General features: G+C 33.4%; 1 protein-coding gene across 1 annotated transcript in view; it reads right to left on the bottom strand.

Annotated features, from left to right (window-relative positions):
• LOC122807193 (aldehyde oxidase 3-like) overlaps positions 1-17727 on the bottom strand; it is a 1326697-nt gene that overhangs the window by 984331 nt on the left and 324639 nt on the right. The window contains exons 11-12 of the mRNA XM_044078243.1: positions 14890-15041; positions 1640-1733 (exon numbers count right to left, since the gene is read on the bottom strand). Coding sequence (XP_043934178.1) covers positions 1640-1733; positions 14890-15041 — 246 coding nt within the window. The remainder of the gene's footprint in view (positions 1-1639; positions 1734-14889; positions 15042-17727) is intronic.

The raw sequence follows: 17727 nt of genomic DNA, 5'->3' as shown, positions 1-17727 counted from the left end.
ACATGATCAGTATCCTGTCTGGATATATTCTAGGCACAGGACTGATCTGTACATTCCTCCTTAACTAAATTGCACCTGGTTGTGTGAGGGCATTCTTCCAGGAGTTTATGGTTTGCCTCACTGACTCTGTATTAGGACGCCCAACCTGCTAAATACAAGCTGACATCAGCATTCAGGCTATTGATAAGTCCATAGTCCTGGATTGTGAATTTAAGAATTCATGTTTAGTACATACCATGGATCTGGTGTTCCAACTAGGTAAGATGATCACAGATGGAAAGGCAGAACCTGCCTTTTGATTGGTTCATTGTCTGGTGTGCCTTGCTGTCAGTTTACTTCAGTTACAGCCCAGTCTGATCTTGAAATGGTGGAATTGATTAACTTTAGTGTGTAACAATTAGTTTATTACTGCATTCCACTAGTTATTTTTCCAGTCATCTTTAAGACTTTCTTGGAGGCTGTAATCACAGTTTATCTTCATCCAATTATGTGAATGTAACAGTGAAACAAAACTTTTGTTCATCTACACACTCATTTTTAAATACTATTTTTATGAATCTGTTGAGTATAATGCAGTTGGCCTGCTATGTGTGACCATTTGTTGATCATGTAATTGTTACTATATAGGAAAAAAGGAATGTGCACTAAAATAAAGAATAAGAGAACATTTATATGAAGTAAATAGATGAGGTGTATATAATACATTAGATAAATATGTGGATGTTGTTAATCATGACATGTTTTTTAAATTTTGAGTGCTGGAAACTACTGCCAGATGATCGAGGGAAGTCTTCACCAATATGTTGCTTTTGTGTCACACTACATAGCAAGTGCTGTTAGATAATATTAACAGATTTTGCTTGAACAAAATGTTTTGTTTAAAGCTATTTTTAAGGAATGGGCTAAATTTTAATAAAGAATAATACATCAAAAACGTACATGTTTTAATAGTTGGAGTTGTACTTATTAAATATTGTGTGACACGTTTCTAGAAATGGTATGTTATCACTTTAAAATGAATACTTGTCAGATAAACAAAAACTTTGTTAATATATGTGGTTTATGTTTTACATTGCCTCAAAAGTAATAGAGAATCACAAAGCTAACCAAGCTGATGTTTTAATTTTGTAAAGCACAATCCATCACATTTGTTTTTCATGACTGACTTGCTTAGTTCCTGGGAATGTTTGTGGATTATTTGCGGTGTATTCACAAGGAAAGTTTCATAGGTAAGTGTTAGACTAATTGTTTTTGTGGGTCATTTTAACCCTGGCCAATTTCCCTTAGTAAGAATTAAATCCTGTACCTCTTGCTTGTAAGGTAAGCACTTTAATTATTATGCCAACCTTCAACTTTTGTGTACCTTTTTGGTTTTGAGCTACATGAGCTGCTTTTACAACATTAATTCTGTTTGTTTTATCACTGACATTCCTCTAAAATATATTTCATAATGTTCACAGATATATCATGCTCTACAAATTAAAAGTAAAATAGCATAATTTAACTAGTAATTTAGCATCAAATACTTTCGCTTTATATTCATTTATGTTGTACTTTCCTCTGAATGCAGTTATTAGGACTATGTAATTGGAAGTTTGCACAGTTAATACAAATACTGTGCATTTTTAGTAGCTCATACCTTTAGATGAAACATTCAGGTTACATTTACTAGCTGCAAGGATAGGATTTAGGTCTGACGTAGGAGATGCACTGATGATATTTCCACCTAAGGACTGGAAAAGATAAAAACAAAAATTATAATCCATTTGCATTAATAATGGGCTTTTCAAAATAAATAATGACAAATAGTTATCAATTCTATGCAGCTCTATATATGATTTTATTCACCCCTGCCTAAACATCATGAATTCCACCCAATCATGAGCCACTGACTTGTTTGTTCTGCTTTCCATTTCTCTCCCGCCTCCAATTGTCTTTTCCAGTTCTATTCCCACACCAAGTAGATTGATTGTTGACACTGCAGAGCAGCATAAGAGGAATGCTGCACTCTTGAAGTGTGCCAAACTTTGGTTGAGATGTTAAACCAAGGCCCCATCTGCTTAATTAGTGGTAGTTCAGGTGGATATAAAAGATCTCACAGCACCCACTGAAAAGAGTAGAGGTCCTTTATTAATACACAGAAAACAGTATTTACGCATTATTTACATATTTACATATTTACAAAATACAATTTTCCATATCCTTCTTTTGTTTATTATGCATTCATATAATTTTATATCAAATTTCTGTCCTTATTAGACCTCCCACTCCTTTTTCCATAGCCACAATCTTATTTTATTCAATATTATTGCCCAAATCCATTTCTATTAAACATAATTTCATTTATTCTTTCATTCTGTATAACCCATATAATATAAACATTTTTATCAATTTTTTAACATAATTTTACTTCTATTTTTATAATACCTATATTTAATCATATCCATATTAATTTTATCCACTTTTTTAATATCTTAAAAAATATTTTCTTTAAACACCTTTTCCCCTAACTTTATCAGTCTTTTTCATTTCCAAAACACATGTTCTGTAGTTTCCTCTTCACCATAATATAAACATATTCTTTCACTTTACTTTTTATATGGCTTTTTACTAATAATTTATGTATTATCTCCACAAAAAATATTGACATTCTACTTTTTTATTACACCGTTTATTTCTTATTTTTGCAGCTTTATTTTTTCCTTCTGCTAACTTTTCCCATGGTTTAACAAAATAATATCACACCATTATATTATTGTATAATAGTTTTATCTCCTTTTCTATTTCATCGATTTTTATTTTCCACATTAATATTTTTCTTGGTAACATTCCATTTCTTCATTTTTGCATTATTTTACTCTTTTACTTCTTTTTACAGTATCCCAAAAATGTTCATACTTTTATTTAAATATTCTTACAACTAAACTTTCTTCTTTTTCATTTACCTATTTAAATGTTTTATATAAATTTAGAGAAGAAACATATATCACTGGTTAATTAACCCTAACCTTCCTTCTTCTTTATTTATATTCAAACTTCTTCTTTTTACTGGATTCAGTATAGAGCCCCATATGAATGTAAAAAATGTCTGTAACAATTCTTTTTTCCCATATCATTGGTAGCATAAATACACTTGCTAAATATGCTATTTTTCCTGTTAAAACTGAATTTATCAAATAAACATTTTCCTAAATGATAATCTATCTTTTACAAAAAAGTAAAATTCCTTTTAGCTTTTCTGTTATCTTTTCCATTACATCCTACATGCAATCTTATTACCAAATTTTAAACCTAAGACAGACACTTTATTCATTGTAAATTGTATTCCTCCGATCTTGACAATATTTCCTAATGCTTTACTTTTCTCTTTGTTTAAAGTCATCCCTATTGCTTTTAAATGCTCAGTTAAATAACATATTACTTCTTTTATCCACAGTTCTTTTTCTTTTTTTGCAATTACTATACATCTGAATAAGTTAATACAACTAGGAGTCTTAAGCCTTCAGGCATTAGATACTCTGCTTCATTCATTTTATAATTTATTTCATACACAATTACATTCATTGTTAAAAAAGTGCACACAATTTATTGGACATCCCTGTCTCATACCCTTCCGGATTTGTACCTCTCTACTTAGTGAACTTATTTACCAGCATTTTTACTTTATTTCTATAAGCAGGCAGACATACTTTCCTGATTCTCACACTTATATTGCATTCTTTCATTACTGCCCATAATATTCCATGTCCTGTTTTATCAAACACCTTATTAAGATCCCCTATCAGAAGTTTAGCTTATTCTTCTCCTCTATTTATAATATCATCCACAATCTAGCTTGTTATTATTAATTCTTGATATCCATTCCCTTTTATACTATACATATGTTTCTGTGTTCCATAACACTTTTCATCTATGTTTCAAATCTCTTCTGTAATATTTTCATAAAAATCTTATAATCATTATTGTTCAGTACTATTGGTCTCCAGTTTTTCATTATTTTTTTTCTTCTTCTTTCAGATAAATTTAAGTATTCTACTGCATGATTCTTTATGCAAAAACCTTTATTTAGCCATTCATTCAAAATCTTTTAAAATATTCTTTTTGCTATTTCATTACATTTTATACATTTCATATCCTATTCCATCTGGCCCTGCAGCTGAATTCAAATTCACTAGTCCTATTGTGTTAGCTAACAAATATAAAGAAATGTTATTTTCAAATCATTTATTTTCTTGTTCTGAAAACTTGTTTACTTCCCTTATTATGTTTAATTTCTTTTCTTCTTTAAACATATCTTGCACATATTCAACAACAATATTCATAATTTGTTCTTGAGTTCTTTTTTGTTGTATTTGTCATTTCACTAATTACAATACTGTCTTCCTCTATGTAAATATGCCAAAACGTCTTTGTTTTTTTCTCATAAAAATATCTTTGTTTGAAGAATAACTCTTTAATTTTCTCCTGTTTTTTATATAACTCTCTTTCTCTTTATCAAAATGCTATTATTTTCTAAATATTCTAATGTATCTTTATCCAGTCTTTTATACTTTTCTTTATCTACTTTTCTTATATCATATTTCCACTGTAAATAACATTTTTATATTTGATCTTAAAATTCATCCACCATTTAGACCAATCATTATAAAATGTTCTCATCATAATATGATCTCTCCATAACTGCAGTATTAATCTTTTTCCTTCTTTATCCCTTATTTTCTCATTTAATCTTTTTATTCCTTTGACAATGTTTATATATTCCTTATTTCCTTTATCTCTATCCTTAATGCTAAGTGATCTGAAAAACAAATGGTTTCACTTGCTTCTCTTTTGCTTATGATTAGTCCTTCTGATGTTATAAAATAATCTATTTCAGTTCTTTAGGTAACCCTTCTATAAGTTCATTAATTTCAATCCCAGAGTATTAATTTACTACAGCTCATGTCTTCCAATATTTTGTTACATTGTTTCTTTCTTTTTAAGTTTACTTCTTAAGTCATAATTAAAATCTCCTATCAATATAATATTCATATTTATGACTACATAATCTAGAATCTGATTAAATAAACTTACTCTTTCTTTGCATGTAATATGAGTATAATGCTATTATTCTATATACTTGTTCTTTCCATTTTAAGTCCACAATAGTATATCTTCCCATTTTTACTAAAGTTATATCTACTAATTTTGCTGAATTTGTACAATATATTCCTATTCCAAAACATCAATTATATCCCAAATTCCAAGTTATCTTTCTCCATAATCTTTTTGTTTGTAATCTTTCTTCATTTGATAAGAATCTTGCATCTTCTATTACAATTAAATCTACATCACATTCATTATACCATTCCAAACCTCTGCATTATATTTTTAATACTTCACATTCACAGCAAGTATCCTAAAGTTGTTACTTTCCATTTTCCTTAACTTTCTAGAGATTATATTTTATTTCTCATCCATTTCCTTTCTTTTATGCGTATTCCTTTAAATTTTCTTTTCTTATTGTTTACCTTTTTATCAATTGAATTATTTTATTTCCCTTTTACTTCCCAATTTCTATCTTCACTTATTTCAAAACCTTCCCCATTCCATCTTTCTTTATCTTCTTTATCTAACCTTTCTTCTATTTTCACCACTTCTGTTTTATCTTTGTTGTTTTTCTTCTCTTTTTACTTCACTTTCATTATTTTCAGTCTTACAATGAATCCATAAATGCCCAGTTGTGTTATATTTATAACATTTCAGTTCACGTTTTTGTGTCATGACCTAGTTCCCCACAAATATAACATTTCTTTTGTCAGAGTTATTTATCAACTGTCCTTCTTTTCCACAAAAAAAGCATGTTTTGGGTTGTCCCCAATATTTTACTATACTTTTACTTCCTTCAACATTTATTATACTTGGAGTATGTATAATTGTATCATTTAGTATCTTCAGCACAATATTAAATTCCCATCTACCATTCCAAAAACCATTTTCATCATAAACGTTTACAATGTCAAATACTTCTTTCCATAAACACTTTAAATGTCTTTTTAAAGACTCTTTTTCTATTTCCAATTAGAATTATACATGAATCTTCTTTTTTGTTTCCTTGGTAAGTGGATTTTATTACATATAAATTCCAAGGATTACAGTCCTTTTTTTCATATGCCTCAAGGAAAACTTCCATTTCATAGCAGTCTGAAATATAATGTCACATAATGCCTGTCTGTTTATAAGTATAAATGCTTTTACCTCTTAGGCTTTTACAGCCAAATCAACCATTAAGTTTACACAAACTTCACACCTATCCAGTTCTTGTTCTTTTTTATTTTGAATTCTTACAACATACTTCCACTTCATATTCTCGTCTGCTTTCTGTCTTCCCCTAGTGCCTTACCTCCCCTTTTCTATATAAGAAGTCTGTTCTACTTCATCATTTTTCTATATCTATTCTGCTTCTTCTTCTTTACATATTTTTTCTGTAATGTCTCCCCATGAAACATCTGCCTTCATTTTCTGGCTTGCTCTGCATCAACATTTCTTTTAGTATATCACCCTGCAACTCTCCCAACAGGTGGGCTGTATTAACACAAGAGTAGCTCATCAACTCCTCTTTTCAGCTTCAGCAAACAGGTTTTGCTGAAAAATAACCACTGAATCCTTCATAACTTTGTTAGAATTCTCTGAAAACCTGGTGTTTCTCTCCATGCCTTCTGCCATTCTCTCCATCTCATGCTCCATTCTCCTGGCCACCAATACACTAGGAATGGTATGTGCATGCTCTCTCATTACCTTCATGGTTTTGAGTAAAGGAAGTTCCCTGATGCTCTGGCCAAATTTCACATAGTAGCATAAATACCACCTTCGATCTCCCCTGAAAATAGGCTACTAGCCTAGAGGGAATATCCCAGTCAACTGCAAAAACAATAAATAAATAAATAAATAAATAAATAAATAAAATAAAATAAATTGAATCATTAACTGTTTTTTTAAAGCTGTCAGCCTATGTTAAACTCATTTAACATAGCAAAACAGTTTTTAAAAAGCAATGGAGATCTTGCTTTCTCCGTTGCTTTTTTCAAAACTGTCTCGCTATGCTAAATGGGTTTAACATAGCCAGATAGCTTTAAAAAAGTAACAGATATTCTCTGTTGCTTTTTTTAAAGCTGTCTCGCTATGTTAAACTCATTTAACATAGTGAAAACAGTTTTTAAAAAGCAACGGAGATCTTGCTTTCTATGTTGCTTTTGCCCACAGCTCTGATGTACTGTGTAGGCATGTGCATGCGCAGTACATCAGAACTGCAGCAGAATACCAGACAGTTGCGGAAGGGCAGCAAGGAGGCATTATACAATGCCATTATTTAAGAAAAGTAATAATTTTTTTTCTTAAATAATGTCGTTGTATAATAGCAATAATCCATGCCTGGGTGTGGGTAATGCTGGATTTACCCACGGTTGACTTTGTTTGGCCACTTGGGCGAACACCAACCATGGGTAAATCCAGCATTACCCACACCCAGGCGTGGGTTATTGCTATAATCAAACATATTACATTATATTTGATTGATGGCAGAAGGAAATAATTAGCTTACCTGATCTACCCCTTAAGTGCATTTAAATACTACTTCTCTCCCATCCTTCTCTAATCCCTCATCTTTTCTCCACTCATCATTTGACCTCCTGAATATCTTCATGAATTCCCACAACATTCCAATTCCTTTAAAAAATTTAAGCTCCAGATGGAGCTGTCAGATAAATTAGATCCAGCTGTAAGACTGCATTACTGTCTCTCTAAAGAAGTACTTTTAAAGAATCCAGGATGCTTTTTTTAATCTTTTTTTTTAACTTTGTCTATTCTATTACTGACAGTGTTGCTAGTTACCCTTACAGATATATTATTAAAGTTTAAAAAAATGGGCAATTAAATATCAACAAGCCACAGTGGACAATGTGAGTCCAAATGGCTACACTGATATAGAAACTAGAGAATGACTATATATAATACTAACTCCATGTGCCATCGGGAAAAAAAAATCATTGCATTGTCATTCTCCCTTCAGTAAGCACAACGCTGTTTCAGCCTTACCAAAACTATTTTCTGAAAATAAAACAAAAACAATGCAAAATTTATTACTGATAACCATTATAACCACTATTAAAAGTAAATATTCCGTACTTCAGCCACAGCTTTGACAATGAATCCTCCGCTCTCTTCAAACTTAACAGCTTGTTTCATATAACACACACCAATACAATAAACAAGGAGGATTGTATTAGGATTGATCGACATTCAAAAGCACGAAAATACACATAATAAATCAGACTTTTAAACAATCAGCTTACCAAAAACTGAAAACAATAAAAACACAAAAGATTGCAAAAGGAAATAAACAGTTTAATTTTGTTATCCATAAACCAACCTCTAACAGAAAATTCAGAACTAATTTGTCTGAATAGTGCTAGTGCTATGGAAAGGTTATTTTGATGGTAAGGTGTAGGGATGAGGTTAAGGGCAGGGTTAGGGTTAGCACTCATTCTAAGGATAGGGAGAACACTTAAAAAGTTATTTTATCTATTGTCACTGTCTTCAGTAACAAAATCTTCCCTTCACTTACTCATATTACCAATCACAAAGCCATCTAAAGTACTCAGCTGACAAACACCAAAAATTAAATTAAAGTGAATTTATTGTGTTACCATAACTCAACAAGTGCATGTTTAATTACCTCAACTACATACAGAACTGGAGCCACATGTGTCACCTTGAATGCAAGGCATGTGTATCCCCTGGGATGTATCATAAAATGGATCATATCTGTATCCCAGATAAAAAAATAATACATAAAAATAAATATTTCGATCTCTTAAGAAGAGATAAACTACTTTAAAACGTTATGTTGGAAATGACACACAGGTAACATCTGCATGTAATTGTATTTGGCAGGGCTGCTTCTTGAGGTCCTTAGAAATCTGACCAGTATGCTAAGAAATCCACTACTAGGGATCTTCCAAAGTTTACTGGTGAATGAAAAGGGCTTGACAACTGGATGACAGCAAGTGTGGTACCCTTGTAAAGGAGGGGGGAGCACAAACTACAAGCTTTTTACTTAATAACAGGAGGAGGGAAAGTCATTAAGAGAATCCTGAGATGAAGGCTACTACTGTTAGCCACCTTCAGAGTGGCAGACAATATAGGCATATGTTGCAGAAGTCAATATAGGCATATGTAATAGCAGTCAGTAGAGGCTTCTGGTCAGATCCAGCTATATGTCTGTATTGTGAAACAGAAACAAAACAGGTAGAGCTCACAGGTAAAAGATGGAAATGTAAAATCCAATGTAGAGAATATGATCAGTCCACCAATTTAGCCACCACATGAAGAGATGCAAAAATATATAAAATTTAATGAGGTAAGCGCTTTCACTACAACTGTAGCTTCATCAGACCATTGATAACAAATGCCAAAAAAATGTAAACAAACAGTGATGTCAGAAAGCAGCAACCATTCAGCATTCATATAAAACAACACACCCTCTTAAACTTACAATACTATAAAAATACTATGAAAAAAACTTAAAACCTTTCAGTTCACAAGACATAAAAACATTCAATAGAAATGCAGTCTATAAAACATTATAGAAAACATTAAAACTAATGAGGCAGCTTCCTAGTCCTTAAAATGGGCTTCAAAGACACTTTGCCATTTAAACCAGGAAAAGTGTCAGCTTTAAACCGAATTATCCAGCATAACTCTGCACACTCTGTCCTAGATTTAAAGTCCCCTCCTCTTGCATTAATAGTCATAACCTTTAAGAGTGTAAACTTAAACACATGTTCTGAACCTTTTTCAATAACATGTTTTGCTAATGCACTGCATTCATCCAGTTTCCTAATGTAGTTAACATGTTCAGGTATCCTCTCCTTAAAACTACAATTTCTTTTGCCAACATAGTAAGCTTGAGAGAGAGAGTACTCAATGTAATAAATCACACATTCAGTTCTACAGTCTGCATAAAAACTAAACTCAATATGTTTTGTTATAGGATGAGCAATATAACTGCTAGTCCATATATATTTACAAGCTGAACAGCTTCTACATGGAAAGGTACATATGCATTGTTATTCCTAAACACAAACTTAGGTCTAGGACTTACTACCTGACTAATCTCTTCATTGGCTAGTAACACCAGCCAATGTTTCTTAATAATATTACAGATGTCTGTTGTACCACTAGAACATGTAAAAACTAATTGTAAGTTATCCTGACATTGTATAGCAGGACCAGCATCTGAGCTAACATCATGTGCACCAAAATAAGGTTTAGTCACAGTATCTCTATGTGGCAACACAAATTCACTCATCCTCTTGACATCAGACATAGAATAGCCTCCAGAGACTAGATGTTTTTCACTTGCAACAACAGCTTGTCTAGCTAATACATAATTACTGTGTAAATGCATCTTTCTCAACAACTGTACCTTAACAATATTCCTAGAAACATGTCTTGGATGCATACTCGATTTATGCAATATATTATTCCTTTTACATTGTTTCCTAAACACCTTACTCTCAAAACCTAGTCCATCCTTACTGATAGTGACATCTAGGAAATCAATAGAAGAAAAGGAGTAAAAATGCACTTCAATTTCAAATAAGACGTCATTCTGTGCAAATATTCTAAAAACTCATCAAAACTATCTGTAGTACCTTTCCATAAAATAAATATATCATCAACAAAACCTCTATAAAAACTAAGCTGTCAAAAAATAAATTATTATTCTGTCCAAACTCAAACTCCCGCTGAACAGGGACGGCATTTACATAAGAATTAGCACATGCCGTCCCCAACACAACACTGACTTTTTGCAGATAAAAATCATCCTGAAACATAAAAACATTATTCTCAAGTATTAGCTCCAATAAAGAGTAAATCAACATCACCCTATTGTTGCTCATGTCACTCAACCTTGTCAGAAACATCCTAACACTCTCAAATCCAATATCATTGGGAATTACTATAAATAACGAGTTGATATCCAAGGTAATAAAACGCAATTCAGATAAATCATTACATTTATTTTGTCATGCATATAAATCATGTAGAAAAAACGTTGGTATCTCTAAGCACAGTAGATATGTCATTGAGAAGGGGACGTAGCGATTCTTCAACAAAAATTGACAGCGGTTCTGTAATCCAGCCTTAGCTGGAGATTATAGGTCGCATAGGGAGGTCATATACATTCTTATGAATCTTCGGAAGCCCATATATAAGGGGGACCAAAGGATATTCAACCAAAGAATAATCATATAGTTCCTTATTAATAAGGTCTGTCATTAAAAGATCATAAATATAAAATTCAACTTTCAGGTACGATTCTGTATAACTCTGTGTACACTAAGTTATCCACCTTATTGCCACAGCATAGGATGCAGAGGAAGAGGGACAGCAGAAGGAGGCTTTCAAGGCTGCATGTACCACCACAACCTCAAGTTTTAAGGGTTTTTAACTTCAACTGGGCATCATATGTTACCCAAGTCATCAGAGAGAGAGAATATACATGTCATATTGTCCTGAGAGAAGGAGAGATAAAGTTCAGACCCTTCCCTGATATTGGAGTTGAGAGTGATGCCAACGTCTCCTTCTATTATGCTATCCCAACAGAAACATAAATACTATGAGCAATAAATGGCCCAAGTTCAAGCCTTGGTGTTTCATTAAACCCAATCAGGGAAGGGTCTGAAAATTTCTGATATAAAACACCTGGTGGATACAGCCATGGAGATACAAGGTAAACCACTCTAAGACTCTAGAGGAACTAACACAGAAAGTTTGCAACAGCTCAGTTAAGATAATATTCAGCAGGACTAAAACTGAATAGCATCACTGGTCTCTAAGCACCAGATCATTAACAACTCAAATAAGGGCTACCTCAGTACTGTGGGGAAACCACCAGATCATTAACAGCTTGAATAAGAGCTAACCCAGTCCTATGGTGAGATTACCAGATCATTAACAACTCAAATAAAGAATACCTCAAACCAATGGAGAGACCACCACATCATTAACAACTCAAATAAGTGCTATGTTAATCCTATCATGAGACTGCTAGATCATTAACAACTCAAATAAGGGCTACCTCAATGCTATAGTGAGACTGCCAGATCATTAACGACTGAAATAAGGGCTACTTCAATCTATAGTGAGACTGCCAGATCATTAACAACTCAAATAAGGGCTACCTCAATCCTGTGATGAAACCACCAGATCATTAACAACTCGAATAAGGGCTAACCCAGTCTTATGGTGAGATTACCAGATCATTAGCAACTCAAATAAGGGCTACTTCAATCCTATCATGAGACTGCTAAATCATTAAGAACTCAAATAAGGGCTACCTCAATTTTTTGGTGACAGCAAAGGTGAGACTGATATGGATCCATAAGTTCAGTGACTTTGAGTTGGTACTGAGGATGTGCTTTGAGAACTATTTTGATAACCTTTCCAACAAAAAGAAGAACAGAGATAGACTGGCAGTTTTCCTGAACAGTTGGAAAAAAAGATTTTTTAAGGACTGAGGTAACAATGATTTCTTTCAAAGCCAATGGAATAACCCCAGTCTTGACTGTGGATACCAATATATGTTAAAAAAGTTGGTCCCAGCAAATCAAGGCTGTCCTGAACCAGCCTCTTTGTGCATTGGTCCCACCCACACGTTGTAGGACACATACCTGAGATGGCAGTGACGAGCTCATAAACAGGTATATTATACAGCATTCAAGAGGTAGAACAAGTCTTGCCAGTGTCCATAGCAGCACTCACAGAGACAGAATGTGCAAAGGCTAATCTGATAGCAACAATCTAGCCATCAAAACCTGTGCAGCCATCTCACATAATTGGGAGGATAAAGCTTGGCAAGCTGTAAGGCAGGCTGAGTTATACAACCTGCCCACCACTCAGAAAAGGTATGACTGAGTTTACCACTGTAAGATCTTTCTGGATATCTAATCCACCTTCTTACTCTTTATAGTTCTTCCCACTGCCGATGATGTTCCAGCCTTCACCCTGCTCATTGAACAGAGTGATATTCAAGGTCAAACCATGGCTCATATTCCTTCAACAAGACTGGGCATACATGGGACAAGCTTAGCAGTAGCAAGAGGTTAGGACTCCTTATAGTTACATACATAGGTTGATAGGTTTGTACTAGGCTAATGACCACCAGAGTCTTTAGAAACCTAGATGTGCAACCCAACCCAGTTTTGTCCTTGAGTACTTTGGATGAATATATGTTGGGGGTATTTTAGTAAGGGGATAGCTAAAGGTTTTAGGTTGTAACTGAGTACTGAATTTGACACCCTTTTATTAACTATAAGGGCTACTCATTTTTTCTACAAAATTCTTGAATACAGTAGAAGAACTGTGACCATTAGATGTTCAATGACCCAATATAGTCCATTTTCATTCGCTGGTGTCCCAAGATGACTATGTTTTTTCTTGTTACCTGACCTTTAACAGCATCAGGTTTACCTTGGTTCACAGTTATGTTCCACGGTTGCATAGCTCCTTGCAACCTCAGACTTTACCTCAGCAAATGGACATCATTTAAGCATTAATTCAATGGAGACAGGAGAAAGTGTCAAACTGAAAGCAGAGATTTGGAGAATAGCAAGAAGAGATAAGGAGCACATTTAAAAGAGTAGTGTAAATAATTTGAATTAGATAAAAGAATGCAAAAGATAAGAAATCTCTTAAAGAACATTGTCGATATTAATGGAACTTCCTGATAAAAATGAAAATGATACAAGACAAGAAGAAGAAGCCCAGTAGGTTCAGAAGATATTATTGCTGGCTAAAGTTTGCAATGTCAGTCTAGCAGCAGGCAGGGTTTGATAATAATAATCCAGTAAAGTAAAAGCCAGGACAGTCAAGCAACAATGGTGGAATAAAAATAATAATAAAGTACAGGAGTAACCACAGGCTGAGCAAATATATCCACATATAAAGGCAGCAATCAAATCACAGACAGCAACTGTAGTTATTAATCCACACACTCGATGTCATAAAACAGGAAAGTATTTATTGTGTACTAGTAGGTAAGCACTTTCACCCAGATAGGCTTCGTCAGACCTTCAAACAATACCACTCATTTAATTTTCAATATATAAACAATAAAATAATGACATCACTTCCTATAATAATCAACCCTTAAAGATATATGACTAATACGAAATATGTCATACAATCTTCGAGCATAATAAAATACATTATAAATACAACTTATATACAACTATAAAAATATAAAAATATGTCATTTATTTAGCCAGATGTGTAGCATGCATGGCGTTTTACATAGGTAAGATGGATAGAAAATTACAGAAGAGAATTAGGGAACACATGTACATACGCATACGTTCTGTATGCAATGCTCTTTCTAAACATGTTATACATACATCAGATGAACATAATTTTAAATTTCAGGTTGTACAGATACATTATCCTACGATTAGAGGAGGAGATGTACGTAATTGCACAGAAAGGATGGAGCTTAACTGGATTATAAAGTTAAGGGCAGTCCATAAACCCGGTCTAAATTATAGAATTTCCAATTAAACCCATCCTTAAGAATAGGAGACTTATAATTAAATGAACATATTTTTACATTAATAGATTTTTTATAAATGTGTTTCCACCTTTATATATTTTTATATTTTTATAGTTGTATATAAGTGATGAAAAAAAATGAAGGACAATCTGCTGATTTTTAATAAACTATTAAAAAGAGAGTTGGATGAGTGATTCATACAGTATCAAATGAAGTTTTCTTCAAGCATTTGAATAAAAGTATAGTAGAGAATATAGTACGTATTAAAATCCCCTTTACTTGAAAGAAATTACACTTACCGCCATGTTCCGTATTTGCTTCCCCCCCAAACTCTTCAGTTGTTGGAATAGTACTTGGAAAGCCTTTGCTTCTTGTCTTGGAATTTTTAACAGAGCTTCTTGTAAGATGTCCTTCACAAAAGACAGAGTACAGGCAGACCCAAATGACATACCTAAAAGGAAATACGAAGAGCAAACCACACGGCCTTGAATAATATGCTTGTATTTTTTTCAAAATAATATTCAGTCATGAGTAATGCATTTCTATTTCTATAAAAAGCTGTCCAAACTCCATTACTTTTAGCATATCAAAATCACTGGAGAATGTGCTGAGTCAGTGATGTTAATTTGCATTTTATGCATGCCCATCACTTTAATTGTGAAGTGAAGCTAATAAAACTGCATTTATCATGTACCATTATAAGTGTTTTATCCAGTGAGATTAACATAAGTATATTAAGAGCTGTAATAACCTCTAAAATTAATTATGTCAGTAATTCTAATTAAGGTGGAGAAGAAAAAAAATATGGAAGTTATAATTACCATGATGGTGAGTCATGTTGTATAATTAAAAGGTGGGTGGTGAAAATCATCAAATCCAACAAGGTGCTTGAGAGCAGTACATAGGAAGTCAATCCAAAAATGATACTCCAAACTAATAAGGTCATATCTCTCTTATTCAAAAAATGGTAAAGCTAAATCTGAATTACTTTGTCTAGTTCTAGGCAGCCTACTTACCAACACAGTGAAAATGATAAAGCTCTAAGGGACAGAAGGAAAGACAAAGGTGGGAATATATATACTCTAGAAGAAAAAGACATGATATAGTTTTGACTAAAAACCTGTTTAAAATAATTTGTAATAGTAAGTGTTAAGAAGAAGAATCTGAGCCATTTGCAGACAATAATTATAGTATTACAGACCCATGAATAAAGATGCTATAATTAAAACAGAGAAGTATTAAGTGTAATATTAGTGAAATTAAATATGCTGTGGAGCTGTATTAATGATGAGTGAATATATTAAAATAGGAGCTTAGAGAATGGAACAACTTTTTGCCTCAACCACAGCTCACCATCAGCTTCTTCCAGGGGCTGTCTTAATTGTTTGAGTCTACCAAACTTAACTTAGCCATGATGAAGAAATCAAAAGCATCCAATGTTAACATCATATTGCTACCAGATTTTTTTTCTCCATAAGGCCTAATCCAACTCCTGCATGTGTTTGTGCCATCCTAGGCAATGACCTTCTCCTCATGCAGCTCAGTCAAGGACTTGTCTCCTAGTAAAAACATCTCTCATGCATCCTTGGCTGCCACCAGAGATCAGATATGAAGTTGTACCTGAGCACTCACACCCTCTTACCCAGGTTGACTATGCCCAAAGTCCTTGCCTGCATCATGAAGAGCTGAAGCTATTAATCAAACTCTAACCACTTGGACCACATTCAAGGCTTTGTCCATCTACAACACTGCTAGGCAAAAAAGTGGAATAATTTTTATTGTTTTAAATGCAAGGCATCTTTGATATTTAAGGCAAGGATAGCATATTATCCCATTCCAATACTGTAGGGACATATTAGAATCCAAGAAGTAACAAGAGTTGAAAATGTATCTGGATACAAAGGGAATATAACCATGGTAAGAAGATATGTTTTGAAAATGTAAATTGGGACAATCTGAAGCAAGGAATAAAAGAAGACAGACAGGAAAAAAGAATGACTACAACAGTCATTTGTGAAAAAAGTAGGTAAAACAATACAAAAAAATAAACATTTAAGGACATTTTTAATATTACTTATTCAAATTAATGTGGAAAAACTGGAAGCAGAGGTACCACAGTCCTTAAAGGATACCCACAAACTCATCAAGTAAAAGAAAGTTAAAAGTTAAGGAGACAATCTTAATATTCCTTTTTTATTTTTATTAAATTTTAAGTTGAATTTAATGCAAAGACAAATACATTTCAATATTCCCAATATGATCAGTATATCAAGAATGTTGTTAATGTTCATTATAACTCACACACAAGCTTATTAACTATATTGGACTGATAATACAATCTAATAAGGCATAAATTCAACTTTTAATAGGGAGAACATAAGGCATAAGATATATTTACAACAAGCCAAGACGAAAGGAAAACAGCAAAAACGTACATATACTATGTAATATATAGGTTCATAGGTTCAGAGAAGATTAATAGGCTAATGGACCTAGGGCCCTTACAAGCCTAGTTATATTTATCCCGATTTACCCCAATTGTTGGTGGTTAAGTGAGTGAAGTTCACAGAGGTAAGGGACTATGGTAGTTAATAACAACTTTGTCTGTCAGGAGGGACATGGGTGCTATCCCAGAAGTGAATTTGCTGTTACCTATCCATTGATCTAGACTGCGTTTTAAGAGGGACAGGGAGGGGCTCTGTTTCACATGAATTGGAAGCTTGTTCCAGAGAAGTGGGCATCTCTGCAAGATGTATCTATCTTTCCATCATAACCTGTTCACGTCAGAGACTAGGTTAAGATCCCCTGGAGTGAGTGACCCTCATGCAGTTTGACCTAAGAATGTGTAGCATTTCCATCACTAGCAGGTCAGAGACTGCCCTGTAAGCCAGGAACTGGTCACCTCTTAGCAACCTGTAGGAGACAGAATACAGTGACAGGGCTTTCAGTCTTTCCATGTAAGACTTGTTTTGTGTACCCTGTAATTTCTTGGTGTGAAACCTTTGTGGTCTCTCCAATTGTCGCAGGTGTCTGGTGAGGTACATGCAAAAGGGAGCATTGTACTCAATTATTGGTCTGATGAGGGCAAAGTATAATGGAATTATAACATCCTTAGACCTAAATATGATGCCTTTACT

Source organism: Protopterus annectens, chromosome 7.part0 (assembly GCF_019279795.1).
Source record: "Protopterus annectens isolate FY-2018-M chromosome 7.part0, PAN1.0, whole genome shotgun sequence".
Classification (NCBI taxonomy): domain Eukaryota; kingdom Metazoa; phylum Chordata; order Ceratodontiformes; family Protopteridae; genus Protopterus; species Protopterus annectens.
This window is presented reverse-complemented; position numbering and strand designations above follow the sequence as displayed.